We start from the raw sequence: 20,366 nt of genomic DNA on the forward strand, positions 1-20,366 counted from the left end.
AAAAAAGAAAAGTTATCTGAAATAACTTTTTGGTAGGATCTCCCTTTAAAAAGATTTTCAGTTAAGTGCTTTCATTTTCAGATAAATTGTTTCAGGCCCAGAGAAAATCTGTAGCAATTCTCAACACAGAACAAATTTTGCTTATATAATAAGCCCCATTCACCCCACCTCCCAATAAGATTTATGTTATATAAAACACCCAGCATCAATAAACAGCTCAAACAACAATAGCATGAATGGGATGGTATAATTCACATTCTTATTTTGCAATACATAATTTCTCATATTTTTATAAACAAAGCTGATATCATGTGAAGAAGCACTAATATAAAATTCCCTTATTTACTGAATATCAGTGATATTGTCTTCTGGTCCATGGAGTTTTAGGGAACATTACTTTCAACATAGACAAGGAACCGAGAAGGAATGCCTATGAGATAAAACAGGCCATTCACTTTCATTTAAGCATCCTTGTGAGAAACTTGAATGACTTGCGTAATATTTAATCCCATTTACATACAGTTAAATAAAGTATTTTGTACTTTGTGTATGCATACTTTCATATATCCCATCTCCATCTTTCTGAACTTCTTATGTAGACTTGGATCAACATAGCATCTTGATAGGAAATTGAATCCTGCTGCCAGTTTTACAGTAAAGGTACATAAGTGGAAATCAGGCGTCTTTTCTTGAGGTATCTTTTCTTGACGTGCCACTGAGCCTTCTCAGATGCCTTCCTGAGCTGTGGAGGGGCAAACCAGGCACAATATTCCACCTGCTACCTTACTATCGCTGAGTAGAGAGGTATATTAACTTTCCTTGATCTGTTGGCCATATGTTTAATATAGTTAGTTTTATTTTATCTGTGATCAGAATATGCTATTGGCTCATTTTCAACTTGGCACCATCACCTCCAAGTTGTTTTCAGCAAGGCAAACATGACTATAAAGATATATATATCCCTGTTGGGGAAGCAGGAAAAATACAGTTTTTAAAAGCAGAAATACATTATTCCTCTTCTCTTGTTTAAATAATAATAATAATAATCTACAACATGTGAGTATGTGCTTAGAAGGAATGATTATATTGAAAGAAGGAAATGACAAAAATCTGTTGTTGCAAGGTATCTCATGGTGGAGCAGAATCTCTAAATTTGAGTGAATCCTGAATTCTGTAACTGTCAACAATTCATTTACCCTGAAATATAAAATCACAAGCTTTTTCAGAGTGTCTTCAAAAAAATTTCAAATACAGAGTTAAGACTGCAATGAGTGTCATCATCACTCATACACTGGCTCCTATATCAGTCTTCATATTGTTATAATCAATACAAATGGAGCATGCAAATTAAGCATGTTTTTTAATTAGTTATAGGTAAAAGGTTGCATTTTTAATTTTTTTTTTAAACAGTCCTCAATGGAGTGCCAGTTATGCATGAATATTGTTGCTAGAAAGAAACTAGAAAAATAAACAACCTACAAACAGAAAATAAAGTTCCAGTGATATAAGTTAAATTTTGTCATTAGCCATTAGATGATAAGTAGGCAGATAGGACAGATGTTTCTTGGAATCCTACGTAGTATGCTGAACATGCCTTCATTGTGCTTCCTGGCAGTATATGAAAACATGCCTTATTTGGAAACATAATGATCAGTTCTGTTAAATCATGTTCAATCAGCTTATATAATAACACCTATATTTTGTTATTCATTTCAGATTTCAGAGACCTATGCCTTCCTACCGAGAGAAGCGGTGACACGATTTCTAATGAGTTGCTCAGAGTGCCAGAAAAGAATGCATTTAAACCCAGATGGAGCAGATCATAAAGGTAGTTTTAGTGTCAAAGTGAGATGTAAAGTAATTTTATTTCTAATACCATTTATATTTTCCTAGCTTAAGTGAAGGTTCATAAAAATTTGGTAGACTAGTTCAGTAAGTCAGATCATCTCATTTACTTAAGCTGGAAGGTACTGAATCTTCTGCTTTTGCTGAAGGATGGAGTGTAATATCATATGCACCCTCGATAGAAAAATGATTTTATCTGGAGGAAATCATTTATTTTGCTATGGAAATGTTTATATGAAGGCTTAAACATAAGGAATAGATAGGATGCATGTGCTGTAGTCATTTAGAACTCATCGCTTTTCAGGTTTTGAACTTGATTTTCATTTTTCTTTCGGAGATTTCCATCTGTACAGCCCACAAGCAATTGAAAATGCCAAAGTTAGAACTGAATGACATAACTGTCTGACTTTGACTGCAGAGTAGGCTGAAGTAGCCTCCACAACTAACATATAATGCATAATAAATATTTTTATTACAGATAATGGAAAACCACCAACACTGGTGACCAGTATGATTGATTACAATATGCCAATTACTATGGCCTATATGAAACACATGAAGCTGCAGCTACTAAATTCACAGCAAGATGAGGTACAAACTGAAATCTTTTAAGTTTGTTTGTCTTTTTTCATGTATTCTTTGATGCTTGTCTTTGTGGTAGCCAAGAACTGAACGTTGATGGTGATGTCATCTTTATAATTTCATTGCTACAATAGTGATAGAAATCAAACCACGGCTATGTGCAAGTAATCAGTTTGAGAGAAAATGTCATGACTTAATGCCCTTCCATGGTAATATGCTGTACTGCTTCAAAGAACCTAAAGGTGCCCTTTCAGTGACCAGAAAGGATGAGGGGGGATGCTGAGTGTAGCCATAGTGCTATGCTCAGCAATTACTTTCACTGTCTGCTTCTAGAAAGCAACACCATCTACAGCTGAAATGAGTGCCATGATGCTCTCAAGGTTAGTAGCCAGGATGCAACACGTTTTAGTGGGACATATGGAAGCCCTAGCCACATCAGCTGAAATCTTTAAGGCAAAAAGCTTGGCTTTTTGATAAATAAGAGTAGGGTTGTCTCATGAAACTTCAGCTAAAAAAAGAAGAGAAAAAGAAGAAAGTAGGCTGAGAATTAAGCTTCTTCAGGGAGAACTTAAGTTGAATTGCTGTTTTCTTATTTAAAAAATAATTCCTGTGATTTATTCCAGTTTGTCTCAAATCTTGAGAAGTACTTCATCAATTGGAGGCCACCTACCAAGTTATTTGTAATAAACTCGTTTTGCTAGAAATGTGTTCATTTACCATTTGAGCTGCCAAATATTTAGAAGCCCAGCTACGTGCCAGCCAAAAAGCAATCCTACATGCTGTGTCCTTCTGCCTGACTACATGGCATTTTTTAGTAAAGAAAATCATCAAAAACAACCTTAGCAGCTGGATTATGACAGAGACTCTGACTGACTCTTGACTTCTATGGAGTCAGCTAGGTTTTGTTTTGTAATAAGTAGGTATTGGCTACTGGTGGAGATGTATGAATTATTAAATGCCCCATAGATTAGGAATTTTTGTTTCACTTTTGCCTGTTTTATTTTTTTATTTTTATTTTTTATTTTTACTGGGGAGGGTGTGGGCGCAGATCCCTTATGAAGTTCCTCACACACAAATACAGCCTGGTTTTCTTTCCCTCCTATGGAGTTTCCCCTCTGTGTGCTGCCCCTTTACAGGAATCTGACAGCAGGATTCCAAGCAGCAGGAGGTAAGAGGTTTTATCCCTGTAGCACCCTTAGGAGTTAAAGGTCTCTTTGGCTTCCCCACTTCCCCTCATTGAATAGTTACCCATCTCACAGTAGGGTTGGGCACTCATGATGGATCAGGGCCATCTGCCACAGTGTCTCTGTAGCCCGAATGTTTTGGTATAGTCCTTCTGGCCTGATGACTGATGTTTAAACTGTTTTTTCATCTAGGTAGGTGAACTGGTGGCAAAGATACAGGGGCAGTAGGAAACATTGCTTGGTATCTCCCTGCCTGATTTGGTTTTGTAGCTCTGATGTCACTGTGGATGAAGTACCTGCAGTGCTGTTTTTATGAAGAGAAATGTAGTTTTTGATGCATTTTGGTCATTTTGTGTTTTCCTGGGCAGAATGGACACAAAAGAAGTCCTCAAGATAATCATTTATGTCTTTTCTCAAAGCAGTTTTGCTAAGAATTTGTTTTTTTATCTGGACTGTACATTTTTTTTACATTGAGACAGAAGTGGCAGTGAAAATATTACGGTGCAGAACAGAAAGGCTTCTTGCACTTAAAATTATGCTTGGGTTTGTAGGAAGGCTCTGTTTCCAAGGTTTCATCAGTCACACAGTTCTTATGGTGGGGGTGGAATTCAGACTGGAGTGAACTTGGATGACACAACAAGCCAGCGCAGTGATCGAAAGTCTCCAAATTCTCTTATTCTCAATTCATCATTTTTCATCTGAAGCCAAAAGGGAAACAGGCTCAATCTAACAGGAGAAGTCATCTACGTGTGGGAATTTATAGAGGCGCTGCAACTGGTACAAAGAGGCCAGTGGCATCTGCTCCCCATGCCTGCCTACAATTAGTTTTATATAGTTCATAAGGTGAGGTGGAGATATTCCACTCACTTCCATAAGCAAAGAAAAGTCTGCCTATGTGTGGTGTTTTATACCTATGCAAGTATCAGTTGCCTGACTGGGAGCCCATATATATAGCCCAGCCTCAGAATGAGGAAGTGAAAGCTGCTGCTTGCTGAGTCCTGCAGGGACAAATGAGAATTACCACTGTGCCTTAATAGAGTCACGGTGTTCCAGAAGGTCTGGAGAAATCTGTGTCCTGATCTTGCTCTTTGAGAAAGCAGAACACATTTTTGCTAAATCCCAGAGCCAGCTCAGTGTGCATCATGACCCCATATGTCTGGAGCAAGAGCATGGTGGCCACCACCTCTCCCCAGCTCTCATGCAAGGGAATGTTCCTGATATTTACTGTGCTGTAGTTGTGCTGTGGTGTTTCCTTCCCCATCCAGGCAACGTAGAGAAGTGCCCACAAGAGAAGCCCTCACTCTTCCATTCCTTTAAAAACAAAACAAAACAAAACAAAAAACCCGACATAAAAAACAAGCTGTGCTTGTTTCAGTATTTGACATTGTAGTGGAGTGATGGTGCAGAACAGTATCACCTTGCGCATTGTCTGTCTCACTCTTGGATGGCATTTTACAGTGCCATCCCCTTTCAACAAGAGATGTGACTGCAGGGAACTTTGCTTCCAAAAATGAAAGAAACGCCCACGCTAGCTGGAACCAGCACCAAGATCCAAAAGATGAACTGATTTAAGGGCCAGGTGCTTAGACAGAAGAAGGCAACTATGCTAGCATCTGTAGAAAACAGTTCACAGTAAAAACACAGTAAATAAAGTTGTTGTTTCTAGGTCACTTCTGGTAAGCAACCCAAATAATTGTCAGAGTTTTGCCAGATAGTTTTGTTTTAATTAAAAAACAGTAACAGCAACCAAACAAACAAAAAAACCCATGTAAATTGGAAAAGTATTTTAAACTAATCCTCAGGGAAAACTGTATCTTTTTTCTATATGTCCTTTAAATGGCTTTTCTTCACAGTAGGAGTAATTATTTCAGAAAAGTTGTTACTGAAAATACATTGCCATAGCTTTCTGAATTGCTGCTGCAGCTTGCAGAACAAGACTCATGAGAGCTGAATATTTAATCCATGAGTGGATGCAGTGGGACTGAAATGAGTGAAGTTAAACATGTACTATATATATGTTAACCCTGTATGTGAGTATATGCTGAACTAGATCTCAAACTGTTTTGTAACTGAGGACAAAAGTTCTGATTGGAACTTTTTGCACTCTAGTATCATTCCTAGTAGAGATTTTATAATTGGACTTGATGGATAAATCATATTAAAGATGTGTGAGGTAGAATAAATTCAAGTGATACTCATGTGATTATATTACTTTGATTTTCCACTGACTGTCATTTGAGCATGATTAGCAGTCTTTAAAATTTTCACTGATGCTTCTTTAAACATAATAGCAGTGTAGGAGTGAAGTCATACTGAAGGAACTTGTTTGTGGATCCTTCTTAGATCCTTTGGAAATGTTTTACTAAGTGGCAATCACAGGGTTACCTGCCTTTCCTGGGAAAAGTAGAGAATTCAGGTACAGACTATGGAGAGCTCTGCTCAACTGTGTTTCAGTAACAAGGACTTTGGGTGGGGCCTTCAGCTAAAACCCTGTTTTACAAAATGCTATAGAAACAGTTGCGAGTGTGGTGATGGAGTATCGTCACAGTTGATCAAATTGCATTTGTCAGACTAACATATCTTAAGTGCTGCGTGTTCTCTGCTCTTTGTGTGCTCTGCTTGTTTGCTTATATACACAAGTATTAGCATGAATATATTCCATGCTAGGTACAAATGAAATGAATAGGAGTGAGTGAGCCTCACACACAATGTGAGCAGCATCCAATGTTTCCTGACGTGTCTCTGAAACTTTCAACTTGTAGGATGAAAGCTCTATAGAAAGTGATGAGTTTGATATGAGTGACTCTACAAGGATGTCTGCGGTGAACTCTGACCTCAGCTCAAATCTTGAAGAAAGAATGCAAAGTCCTCAGAATCTCCAGGGCCAGCAGGATGGTAAGGCTTTCCTTTCATACAGAAAATGTGCTATTGTCTTGTCTCCTTCCCATTCTATGCTTTCATTTAGTACCTGCTGTGTCCTTCACTTCATAGTGTGTTTCATTAGGTAATTTGAACTATATGTTCCCTTTGTCTCAGCATGAAGAGAATGAAGTTTTGCTTTTTATTTCCTTTCCTTTTTTTTTTTTTCAGGTTAATTTATTTGTTGCTTAGGCAACAGGTGAGTGGTTAGACCACTGTATGTTTAGTATTATTTTCCTATTTTTATATACCAATTGTGATCCTACACAGACATAAAAGGAAATGAAACTGAAACCTTTCCAAGGCAATCCAGAAGGCTGAGAATGTTGTTTTTGCAGGTTGAAATGAGGAAGAAAGAAGGATGTAAGAAAAGTCTGAAAGCTAGGAATTGGGATGTGTTGTTCAGAGAAAAGGATGAAAAATACAAACTCCAACTGTGAAACAGATGTATAGAAAATAGAACCAACAGCATTATAAATCTGAACATTAATTATTTCTAGTTTACTTCTAAGTTAAAGCTAATTTGTTGGTGAAAGAGACAGAAGTTTTACTTTGTGCATCAGGTGGATAGATGTGTATTCTTTTACTTTTTGTTGCCTGTTTTGGACTTGGATTTCTCTTTGGTTTGAGGCTCACACAGAGCTTTTCCTGAATAGACTGTTATAGTGACTCATGAGTGGCGCATGAGTGAAGTGCAGGTGTGTTCTAGTGCTATTAAATATAACATACTGATGTTCTGTAGTTGTTATTCCATAATTTCCTAAACGTGTGCCAATTCAGAAGTGTTTCTTATATTTCTCCTGAACAACACGTACGTGGAAAAGTGTTAAGCTGGATTTTTTCCACTTGAAGCATCATCATCAGTTGCTAGCTTGTTAGTTCTGTAGGTAAGAATGCACGTGTTGCATAGAGGCTGATAGGATCTGATTATGGGCAGGAGCTTCTGCTGTGTCACTTTCTAGACAAAAAAAAAAAAAAAGAGGAAGATATTTATGATAATTTGCTAGTCAGATTTTAACCACAGCCACTTTTCCTCTTGGTTTCCTTAAATTATCACAAAACATGTGTAACCTTTGACTTAATTTCTATCTATATATATGTTGACTAAAGGAGAATTACTCTAGGAGTAGGGGTAGATGGTTCACTTTCCTGTTGGAGTCTGACTTAGTACTGCTAACTTCGAGTTTTCAGGGATATGTTGGAAACTGTCAAGTTTGTGTGTCCAACTTTGGGTAAAAAACTGTGTCTTAGACCTTATTGCTTACATACTCAGTATGTTTCACATACAAAATAGTTAATAGTAATTGAGTGCATTTGTATATGGACATGATATAGAACTAGTGCAGACTTATGGAGAAATGTCTATCATACATGTATTATTTCATTCTTCAACTAGAATCCTATATTACATCTGATCATAGCAGAACATATGTGTGAATGATAGAAGCTGAAAATCTGTCACTTGCTGTTTAATACGTGTGGCAAATAAATGCACCGTGATCTTTAATCTACAGGTAGTGTGGTCTTACAGAATTTCATCAAACCTCTCTGCTTTCTTCCCCTCTTCCTCCATATGACACTTGTTCACCTTCCTAAAGCAATCCTATTTCTTTTGCTGCTGTTTCATACTAAAACATTTTCTGATAAAGAAATTTGGAATAACATCTCTTCCTGCAATGGTTTTTCTGTGTTAGATACTACCAAGTATCAAACCTGAGTGTGTGTAGTTGCAGAAATTCCATGTCAGGCAAGAAGAGGCTGAAGGAGAAAGTGAAAGACACTGGGAGGAGGGAGAGGAAAGAGGAAAGATAGCAAAGGGCAGGAAGAGAAGATTGGAAGAAATGAGTGATCACTAGAACGTAGGGAAGGAATGGGACTGGAAGGAGGGAAGACAAAGGGGAAAAGTGAATGTAGCAGTAGTGTTCCTTATGCTCTCACAGTTTTTACTGTAAAATTTCACAGATGTAAAATTACAGTGCATGCACACACAAATTAGGACTTCAGTGCGTATGTGTGTGTCTAGAGCAATTCCTCTCCCTTTCCCTCAAGCTATTTTATGTCTATGAGAGTATGTCAGCCACCAGATTCAGTCTGCCTGGAAAGACACCTGGTGTCTGGCTTCTCTGAAACAAGTTTGCTGCGTTCTGGCAGGTGGAAGCTTACTGCTGTGTGTGATTATCCGTGCACACATGGCTGGGAACCGTGCCTATGGTGGAACAGGACAGTACGCATCTTCTGCTGCCACAAGTGTGCCCTCACTGAGATAATAGTCTGCTAATGGGGATAATATGCAAATAGGAATCACTGCTGACTGGGTTGTATTAAGGACAGATCCAGCGTGGCCAGAGGTTGTGCGTTCTACATATGTTAAAGAAAATAAGGTGTTTACATGACTTCTTATGTGGGGCTACACGTGCATCGTATTCAGTCAGGTATTTGGATTTGGAAATCCATTACAGAGCTCATACTAGAAAATTCGACCTACGGTTTCTCAGAAAATTCAAGTCTAGTACCCTGTGTTCTCTGTTTCTCATGGTTAGGTCACTTTAACCTAAGTAAAATAAAGGCAGTTATGAGAGCCACCCACAGTATGGACTGAAAGTGATAGACTTCTGCATCCAGAATTATCATGGTCAGCAGGAAAACTGCTGTGAGGGAAGATGCAGAGGGGGAAGGTGTGCACTTGCTTGTAACAGATGGGCATTGTACTAAAAATGGATGTAGGTACTACACAAAAGTCCTGAGCTCTGCAAATGTGCCAAAGCTTTGTGAGATTGACTGTATAAAAAATAGTAGACTAAAAGTGAATGAAAAAATTAAGAACAAAGAGAGCTGATGTATTTTGCACATAGTAGTGAAACCACAACAATACTGTGAAAGAGAATTCCCACTTTAAGTTACCCTTTGAATGCTTTTAAATAACAGAGCCCTGAGTCACACCTGCTAGTGGATGGCTGAAAATAGCATCCTGAGCACCTGCAGGGCTGCTGCAACTGTGGGGGAGGAGTTGGAAAAGAACTGCTGCTCTTCCCTGGGGAGTTAGAAAAGGAAAGCAGCTTTAATTTGCAATTGGTTTGTTCCCCAGCTGGGAGTAGGGTAGGGCTATCTGGTTACCAGTCCCTAGGAACTGCTTTCCCTAGCAGCCAGCTGGATAATAGGGCTGAAAATTGCTGAAGTGTGCCTTTCTCTTTTGCTCTCACTCCCCTTAGTGGCTCCTGTTTTCTTACTCACCTGTTCTAGTAGTCTTCTCTTCACTCTGTCTGCTTTCCTGTAACATGTTATGACTCCCTTATCCTAAGCTTGTTCTTGGGGAGGGTGCTGCATTCGTGTTGCTTTCTGGTTATCTGCAGGCAAAATTCCTACTTGAGGGATGGTTTTAATTCTGCATTTTCCTAATAATGCTCTGGGGACTTGGATGTGGCTGGTTCAGAACGTTTTTGCTCTTGTTTAAGAGCACAGACAGCAGACAAGATCTGCCAACTGAGTCTGAAATAAAGGAGTTGGGTTTTTTTTTTTGTTTGTTTGTTTTAGTAGGAACTCTGTGCTTTAGTCTGTGCAGGATTTTTTTTTTAACGTAGAGAACGTGCGCAGCTGAAAGTAACAAGGGGTAAATGTTAAGCTTTAAGCTATGAGCCATTGAATTGAAATTAGGTATGAGTCTGTTCGACTATAACTTAGCGTGAGATGGAGAATCCTTCTACTTGCAATATCTTTCACTCTGCCAATGTGTAGCATAATATTTTAATGTTTTTGTTTGGGTTTGAGTGGAGGGATTATGTTTTCTTTAACTGTTTGTAGAAAATTATGCAGTTAAATAAATGTGTAAACCATACAGAGCTGCCCCTCACATGCATTGCATAGAGACTGTGCTTGTTAAGATACTGCTATAGGAAAATATGTTACGATTCAGTAATTGACAGGAGTTGTACTGTAGTCTTAGATGTGGAGGTTAGTAGTAAGGTTTTCCCTGTTGTCAGTGTGTAGCATATCAGGCAATAGTACTGTCATGTGGTAAAGAACTGCATTCGGGTAGTTGGTGGTCATTTGGATCCTGCTGATGCTCTTTCCCCAGCACGTTCACATTGCAAGGCTTTCCACTGCATTTATTTAGGAGATGTAGTTGTTTGCATTAAGCATTTAATCCACACAAATGGTGTTGGTGGCAGATGGAGGTAATGGGAGTTAATTGTGTAAGTACCTGTTTTGTTCATGTAAGTTGTAATCTTTAATTAACAGCTTTGCCTGAAGTAAGTAATATTAATTGATTCAGTTGTTAAAACTCTGTGCAAGGTGTGGAGTTTGCTGAACCCATGCTTACCACTGTTTTGTTCTCTCTGAACTGGGGCCTAATCAAATTTTTAATCCATCTTCCTATTCTGATTTGGTTGTATTGTAGTATTTCTTTTTGCTTTTATTTTTTTTTCCACTAAAGCTTGTTCTCACTTTACCATCTTGACTTTTCCCACAATGTGATTTAAGTGATATGCATGGGATCAAGCATTCAGTGAGATGTATGGATAAAGTGAGGACAGATTGGTAAAGGAGCGAACTGAAATAAATCGTCCTTAGTGTTGCCTATGTTTTGGCCATGCTTTTGATGATTGAGTAAAGCTAGTGGTAAAACTAAAAACAACATGAGAGCAGAAGATTCTTGACACTAAACTCATTGCAATATTTTTGCTGCTAATTAGGACATCTTTGTGGAAATGTTATTTTACGTTAAGGAATATTGTCACTAATTTCAGCTGCAGCACTGAAAGGCTTTATGAATATAGTTTATTGTCTATGTGATCAAGTTGTGCGTGACTTCAACAATGGCACACAAGATTAACCAAAATATCTATAATGTCTATAGGATTTGGGTGACTTTACTTAAAATCTTGACATTTTTAGGCTTCAAAACAAAGCTCCTCTGACACCTCTATGGTGCATAGGGTGGTCTGAAATAATCTCACGAAGTCACAAAGCTGTAGTAACATATTGAAAATAAAATAAAGAGCTGCCTACTAGTTTTCCTTCATGCAAACTCCTGTACATATGAAAAGCATTTTAATTATTCGGGAGTTTTTCTCTGTCGTGGCTATAATGCTATAGAAGTTGTTTGTTATGCTTTTACTTTATACAGGACATCAGGCTGATTAGCATTTTACCCTAAAGAAAAAGGTAGTATTTTGCTAAATAGCAGGGGTTTGGGCTGATTAAGAATAGAGGAAGTAGCACTGTTAGCTTATGAAGAGTGTTGAAAAATGATTGCTTTTTTTTGCAAACCATTTAAAACAACAATTCAAGTTGGGGCCAGGAGAGCTACTGAATTTTGAGTTAAATTCAGACCTGGTTTTGCTCAAGCTGGCAAAACTTGCAATGTTTTGAGCAAAAAGCTCAATTCATACAATTAAGAATGAAGCAAATGAAATATGAGTGCTCTGAATGAAATCTATGACACCCCTCTATTTAATGGCAATGGAGGAGAAGAAACACATCGTGGCAATGCTGGTAGTATAGCACCTTCCACACAGAGTTTTGCAATCTTGCTTTTATTTCCCCGTAGAGGAAAGCCCACTGGCATGAATAGAATTTACCTTTCCCTTATTCTGCAGGGCTGAGCAGATGCTGAGGGAGGGCAGCAAATACATCCCAGAGGTGAGGGCAGAGACATACTGGCAGTAGGGTATGAGGGAGTTTCTGAACTCAGCAGTCTGTTCTGAGGATAAAGCAAAGGTCTCTTGTCTCTTCAGCTCTCTCAGTCTGCTACCTCTCACAAGCACAAGATCCATTCCTGAATCAAGTGCAAGATTGCAGAGTCACGTATGCGTGTTTCTGAATAAGTCTTTGGGATGCACCGAAGTGTTACCATACTCTTGTTAAAATTACAGACTTTCCTTTACATGAGGGTTAAGTATAATATATTGCCCATTTTAGATCATTAATATCATTTTCACCTAAGCAGACTTAAAGTGGACCTGGGAGCTTGGCATACAGTAACACTATTATTTGGCTTTAGTGGAGCTATACCTGGGGTGATCTGGCCCATCAGATTTGCTTTGATGTAATTTGATTTACACTGATACATTTAAGAGAGAAGAAAAAAAGTTGTCAAAATGAGAACAGAGATCCAGACAATTGTACCAATCATTTTCCACCAGTGTTTTAATGACTTCTATGGTGATGACACCCTGTCAGTGCAAAAGGCATGAGTGACACTTGTCAGGACTCTTCAGCACTGATATGATATCGGGGATTTTGCTTTATACTGAACCTGTGCAACAGTTTGAAGTGTTGGTGTGCTGCTGTGTTAGAAATTTCAGTCCTTAGCATCATTAAGGATCCTCTGGAGATCCTGCTGGGTGGATTTTTTTTTCAGCAAATCAAGTATTTTAATGTACTGACTGCTTACTTAAAAGGCAGCTGATGCTTGTACTGTCATCGGAGCACAAATAGAGTAGAATCTTTCTTTGCACCATTATACAACTCAAATATGTTAAGTATTACACTGTTAAGTAGTTACACTGTCTCTTCATGCAGAATTCCTCCCTCCATATTACTGTTAAATGAGTGCATGGCTGGGACCAAAACTCTGCTAGGTGGGTGAACAAGCCTCGTCAGAATGGGCTCTCAGACCAGGATTTGAGCACATCTCTCACTGACGTGTAGTGCAAAGATTACTTTTATAGTTGACCCTTTTCATATGAAAAGCTATGGTACGTTCATTTTCTGGTTGCAGTGTTGCAATCATCTTGTGAGTTGATTGGATTGAATATTTATTTCCCCTTGCATTTCGGTTCTAATTGTGTCTTCTCTTTTTATGTTGTGTCCTTTCCTTGATGACTTTGTATTCATTTTTTCTATCTCATACTGTAATTTGTTTTAGAGACTAAAATATTATTAAACATGAATTATGCATCTAGCAGAGTCTCAGCTACAGTGCGACTGTCGTGTTGCGAGCAGTGAACAATCCCATTTCCCGTACCACCCTCCCAGCTGCGCAACTGTCACTTTCTATTATGCTTGCCTTGAACAATTGAGTGTGCCTTCTAATGACAATAATTGCCTCAAAATTGTTTGTCATGTTTGGCGTGTTAGCAACAAACTACTAACTGTTGGTTACAATCAAGTTCTCTGCTATTATTCCATAATTACATAAGGGAATACTTTCAGCCAATAATAGCTCAGAAAGGAGAATTATCTTTTCAAAAGTAATGCTAGAATGCTTGCAGACCATTCACTCTATTCACAGCCATTCTTTTTAGCCTGGTGTTAAGTGAAGCCTGTTTCTGTGTGGAAAGGCTAGCCTCACGCCTGTATCCTTTTACATCTTCAGAACAGGTCTACGGGTTGCAGCAGGGATGATATACAGGTCCTCTTTCAACAGTTTGACTTCGTCAGTATTACTAACCCACCAGGATCACTCTCTTTCTTATGAGGGTACTGAATGGGGCCAATTTGTTGAAGTACGCCACATTTTGTAACTAGGCCTAGCACCATTTTTGAATATGTTGGTTTGGTTTTGGTCAATTTTCTTTTCTCCTTATCTTACCATTTCTCAGGCTTTTCCCTTCCATTTCTGTAACTTCAAAATCAATGAGGGGCATTCTGGAGTAGGGATCTAGTTTCCTTTTCCAGGGCAGACATCTTATCCAGTTTGTCCTTTTGCATGTATTGGTTGACATTAGCAGTAGCTATGCTCATGGATGAACTTAATCTGCTTCCTTATAGTATAGGTAGAGGGTTGTTTTTTTTTTTAATAATTGTGATTAAAATATATTATTGTCATTTATTTTATTTTTGATTACATTTAATATAGAAAAATATAATAGAGCATTTTTTTTATTTTAGTAAAAGAAACATAATTTAAAGAAAATTAAATATAGCCATTAATTCCATACTGTGTTATATTTTAATTTAGTAAGCTCTTAATTTTTTTTCTCTGACCAGGAAATTCACTGGAGACACTGAGCTGTCTTGCAATTTTTTTTTTAAACGAAAATTTCTTTAAAGTGTTTTTCATTTGATAATTCTTTTCATGCTGAAAGTTTAAAATTAGAAGTCATTTGCTAACCAAATGCAAATGCCTTAACTGAAAAAAAAAAAGTAATATTTTCTCGGCACTGTAGTTTTCTAATATTTAACACATAGGAAGTAGTTATATAAGTTTTCCTGAGTTCTGTGGAGCAGTGTTTTCAAATAATTGATTTGATGTTGCCAAATAGTAACTGTTTTCCTTATGTCTCCTGCCTTACAATGCTATCTCTGGCAGTTCTATATAATAGTTCGGAAGAAATGTCTAATCTTTCTGGAATGTTTTGATTAGGCTGAACTTCAGTGGTCTCTTCCAAGTATTCATGAATACTAATAGCCTGTGTTTATTGTGAAAAAGACAGAAATGATCATTTGCAGGTTTAAAAGAGAAAAATACATGAACGATTAGACAACCTTTCCTCATGAGGAAGGTGCTCCAGGCCCCTCATCATCTTTGTGACCCTCTGTTGGACTCTCTAGAAGTTCCCTATCTTTCTTGAACCGAGGAACCTAGAACTGGGCACAGTACTCCAGATGTGGTCTCACCAGGGCAGAGTAGAGGGGGAGCATCACCTCCCCTGACCTGCTGGCCACGTTCTTCTTAATACACCCCAGGATCCCTTTGGCCTTCCTGTAACTAGGGCACACCAGCCTGTTGTCCACCAGCATGCCCAGGTCCTCTGCAACTGAGCTCCTTTCCAACTGGTCAGCCCCTAACCTGTAATGATGTATATTCCTTCCCAAGTGCTTAGCACTCTGTACTTGTTCTGGTTGAACCTTGTAAGGTTTCTCTCCAGCCTGCCTAGGTCTTGCTGAATGTCAGCAGAGCCTTCTGGTGTGTCAGCCACTCCTCTCAGCTTTGTATCATCAGCAAGCTTCCCTTTGTCCACATTACAGATGAAGATGTTGAACAAGAACAGAGCCAGTACCAGACTCTGAGGAACACAGCTAGCTACAGGCAGAAAACGAATAATTGTTCTAGACTTGCAGCTAGATCATAGTTCTCCATCAGAAACATTGCCCTGAGATCAGTCTGTACTGCTGAAGTCTTTGGTCAGAGAGATATTTGCATGTGTGCATCTTAAATCCTTCCTCAGATCTTCATTTTCATTTGAGTTTTTACAAGGTCACTCTCTTCTAAACTGAATCAAGAAATCTGTTTAATGCATGTCTGAGAGAGCAAGTAACTCATCAATAGGATGTCCCATAAGTTTTCCTGGATGGGTTTGTTCCCTAAGCAGTAGGTAATTTGTGATAAAAACTGTCTTAGATCCCTACTAGATCCCTAATCATCCCAAATCATTAAACTTGTGTAAAAGTAATAATTACTTCTGACTGCAAGGTGGAATTCAAACCTCTATTTTTTAGCCTTTCATACTCTAGAACTTTGATTTCACCTCACTAGAGACATAGGCATGGATATTTAAGTAAGATTGTAAACAAGGATAAATGATGTGGTTCATTAGCAGCTTTTAAATGAGACAAGAGTAACATATTGTTTGGGGTAATAATTGATCAGAAAATTTGATACTGTGCTTTGAGAAACAGTGATAAATCCATGATATCAACAGACTAGTTTAAATTCTCAGTAACAATAATTAGTGTTACTGGTTTTATCATAAAATAAGAGATACAGAGTGAGAATAGTTTTGTTTTTCTTTGCAAAGACAATAGAGTGATGACATTTCAGTTACACACAGTTACTCTTCCATGAAGAACTAAAGTATGAACTGCGCTAAAATTTTAATGACTTAATTGGCAGAGACGTGCAGTGGTTTGTTACACTGAGGTGTTTAAGTGTCTCTTGAGTGATTATTCTGAAGGCAGCTGAAGCTGTAGCCTATCAGAGAAAGGATGAAGAGACAGAACTACAAGATGTGAGAACTCTCAATGTGAATTACCTGTGATGGGGAAAATAGGCCCTCTTCGAGAAGAGTGATGCAAATAGTGAGAGCAGCCAGATGGTCTAGAGAGGCTGAAAGTAAGTGTAAACAAAAAAGTGCTATCAAGTTTCTTTTACAAAGGACTCCATGTATGTGTATAAAGATTTATACATGTGCTTATAAGTCTATTAATAATACAAGTCTATGTGCATCTTCTTCACTGAAGAAAACTTCTAATTTCTTTCTGTCTTATAGAAACTTGTACTTTTTTTTAAATGCCCCTCCGAGATACCTGCCCAAGAACCATATTTGCCTGGGAAAAAACTTCTATTGATTTGTGTTTTAGAAATTGTGTCCTGCGTGATCATGTCCTAAGGCTGTGGTTAAAACCTTACTAAAGTCAAGGGTGAGAACTTGTGAAAAGGCCAGCAAAGATGAGGTTTCATCTTTTGCAATTGCCCAAAAGGTTCCAAGCCGTAAGGAATTAATGTGGATGCTGAAATCGCAAAGGGTTCTTTAATTAAACCATCTTTAGTTTATGCAGCATTGATAAGCTTTAGTTCATTGAATTAGCTGGGCTCTATCTGTGCTCCTGAGTCTTCCTTTCTTCTGTCACTACACTCCTGCAATTCTGTACTAGCCTTTATGTGTGCTCTCTAGGAACTGTGCATCTACTGAAATTCCTGGCTTAGATTATAATACTTGGTATGTTTGTAATCACAGAGTTGTAGTTGCACATACTGTCATATCTCCTGCAAATAGGTCCTATTAAAAGTGTGGACGTTGTAAAGCCTATGTATGGGAACTGCTGAGTCACAGCCTGAGCCACTGAATGAGCACCTGAAGGAAAGATCTGGTTAGCCCTGGGAGCACAGGTGAAGGTGATTCTGTGTCAGGGATACTAATATGTTTTTTTCTTTTTACTTTCCTTTTTCTTACTTTTCCAGATAGATGGGGAATAAATTCATTTTTAAAACTGTTTCTGCCTCACAGAGTGTATTTTTCTGAGTAACATTGAATTTTAATATATTCTTGTCTTGTGGGTCAGAAAGAAATCCAGTCTCCCACACTTTCTAACTACCTCTTGGGAACAGTACAATTAGCTATCATTTGAATACAAATGAAAAAAAAAGAGAAGAAAATCAGCCTCCTGACTCTTCTGTTGTTTCTCTCAGAATGAAAATTGTCTCCCTTCAGTGCCCTTTAAGGCATAAAGAGTTTCTTAGTCTACTTTCATATTTAAGTATGTAGTGTATGCCTTACCATTTGTTTCTACCCTGTTGTACACATGGGTATAAACAGGAATTGGTTTTGAGGAAAGATCCAGAGGATATAGTGTTAGAAAGACTGCCTAGGGAATGGTAGAAATGGAGCTTTCTAGATTGACAGGGTCAGACCTGGTTTGTTGTGATAGGATGAGGAGAAATGGTTTCAAGCTAAAGGAGAGGTGATTTAGATTGGATATAAAGAAGAAATTTTTTACCATAAAGGTGTTGAGTGACTGGTGCATGTTGCCCAGAGAGGTGGTGAATGCCTCATCCCTGGAGTCACTCAAAGTCAGGTGGGATGGAACTCAGAGCAACCTGATGTAGCTGCAGGTGTCCCCGCTCATTGCAGGAGAGTTGGACTAGATGACCTTTAAAGGTCCCTTGCAACTCAGACGATTCTATGATTTTTCTAGCAGATTTTATTAAAAACAAGGTAAGCATTGAATTGTGGAACCTCTGACCCTCTTTTATATAATATTAGCACAAAGCTAATTCAAATGTACACAGAAGTATCTATTTCTATGAATAGATTCTATGTTTATATATATTATAACCAAATTTAGAGATTTGCATTTCTATTACTGAATGTATATCTCTTTCTGTAGTTATATATTTCAACTAAGTGAAATGGTCACTGAAAAGAGATGAAGCTTTATAGCATGGGAACCCTTTATTAAGCAGATGATACATTCTCCTGTGCTCTTAACTAGTGACTATCTCAGAGTTCAGTCATAGCATAGGCTTGAATTTCTAGAAGAAACAGTTCTGTGAATGCTAAATCCAATCAGACCCCAATATCTCTCGAATTTCCAGACACACACACGCAATTAAGAATTATTATTATTATTATTATTTTGTTATGTGGGTGGAAAGTGTGTGACTTTGCTCAAGGCAAGTCTCGAGGTGTATGCCATCTCAGCAAGCTTATGTTTACCTGTTCAATAGAAGCAACAGCAAGCAGCTGGAAAGAGGGGAAGAAGCATCAATAATAAATTTAGATATCTGTTTTATGTAGAAGTAGAATGAAGGCAAGGATTCATTAAATCCATAGCTCACGAGGCCTTAAAAAAGAAATTGTATTTTTGGCTCATTACAAGTGGAAGATTATTTGTTTATTTTTGCTGTTGTGGCTGTCCAATATCACAGCATTTTGAAAGGTCTTAACACTGAGACTAGGTTAAAGCTGGATGTTCTTGTCAGAATGAGATTATTAGGAAACGCTTTCTTCCTCTTTTCTACCACTTTTCATTTGTCCACCATCATTTTCATAAGCTGTTTTTTCCATCGTGTAAACATCAAGACAGAGAGAAATTGACTGGAGATTGAAAAGCTTTTTTTCCAGTAGTGTCAGAATGATAAAGAACAGGTTTTTTTCATAGCTTCATGTAGTTACTTGTGAAGAATGCCAAAGTTTTTTGTCTCCAAGGTGAGAGTTATGAAGGGAAAGAAGTAATTTTTGTAACAATCCGTAGCACTCAATCTAAGGAAGTTCTGAAATATTTCCCCTCAGTACTGCACATTTGGTTATTTGCCAGCAGTAACTATGTGCTATCAAAGGAGAATAGTAGTAAAGGATGGGAACTGGTGGTTGAAATATGCTTACTTTGGTGAGAACAGGTCTACGTAGAGTTAATAAGGAAGTAAGCTTTCTTTGTGCTGATTTCTGGTTGGGATGGGAAGAGAGAGAGGCTTCCAACAACAAGCAAGAACAGTTTTCCAAAACAGATGTATGGAAGATAGGAAGAGAGGTGGTAGTGATCAGGCTGACAGAGTCATAGTTAGACATCTAACTCCTTCAGAAGTAGAGGAAAGAGAGCATTTGTGCCTTTGAAAGTGCTACTCCTGGTGAAGGTTTGCAGGTTCTCTTATAATTGCTTCATGAAGGAGCTGTTTTAACAAGTATTACTTGCAAGTGTGTGAAAGGAAAATGGCAATGCAGGCATTTAAATTAGACATCTTGCATCATATCCTCAGTAGGCCTACACTGCTTTAGAGCAAATGAGGTTCTGATCTTGTTTAAAAACAGCTATCATTTTCTGTCTTCAATAGTTGATAGTTGTCATTACGTTCTTGTAAGTATGAAAGGTATGATCTTAACCTCCTTAATTATTAGGCACATTTTATAAATGCAGTGGCAATGAAGAAAACATGTTGAAGTCCACCTGCTATTCCTTCTGATCTTCAGATAGTGAAGTAACCAAGTAGATGTTTGTGGTAAATGTCTGCTTGATTTCAGTAAAACAACACCTGTTCTGGAATGCAAGCTAGTCCGTACCCCAGCAGAAATGGCACGCAATATTATGTTGTCTAAATTCCAGAAGAGATGCTGTCACTTCTTCTACCCACCTTGCACATGTGGAGTATCTTTTCAAAGCAATCTGAGGGTGTACACGTGTGCATTTAAGTTGAAGCCCTGATTCAGTAGTTTTATCATTCTAGGTAGTAATACTAAAGGAAGTGTTTTTAACTCAGGAGCGTTTGGGAGAATATTACCATCTTTGTTGAATGTACCCTTCCATACAGCAATTTCCAGTGACTCAGAGCATCATTAATCCAGAATGTTTAGAGCTATTAGCAGGGATAGCAAGGCCCAGAAAGGTTACTTTCCTATCTCCCTGGTTAAATGAGAAGGCCAATGGAGTTGAGGAAGTAAAGCAAGGGTGGGTCAT

The 20,366-nt window shown here is 38.1% G+C and overlaps 1 protein-coding gene across 3 annotated transcripts in view; it reads left to right on the top strand.

The window, feature by feature from the left end:
* NOL4 (nucleolar protein 4) overlaps positions 1–20,366 on the top strand; it is a 184,526-nt gene that overhangs the window by 45,015 nt on the left and 119,145 nt on the right. For all 3 annotated transcript variants that reach the window (XM_065753446.1, XM_065753448.1, XM_065753447.1), the window contains exons 3-5: positions 1,717–1,828; positions 2,324–2,436; positions 6,374–6,506. In XM_065753446.1, the coding sequence (XP_065609518.1) occupies positions 1,717–1,828; positions 2,324–2,436; positions 6,374–6,506 (358 nt within the window). The remainder of the gene's footprint in view (positions 1–1,716; positions 1,829–2,323; positions 2,437–6,373; positions 6,507–20,366) is intronic.

Source organism: Cyrtonyx montezumae, unplaced genomic scaffold (assembly GCF_038088225.1).
Source record: "Cyrtonyx montezumae isolate F1298 unplaced genomic scaffold, pur_monq_1.0 scaffold_8, whole genome shotgun sequence".
NCBI lineage: Eukaryota > Metazoa > Chordata > Aves > Galliformes > Odontophoridae > Cyrtonyx > Cyrtonyx montezumae.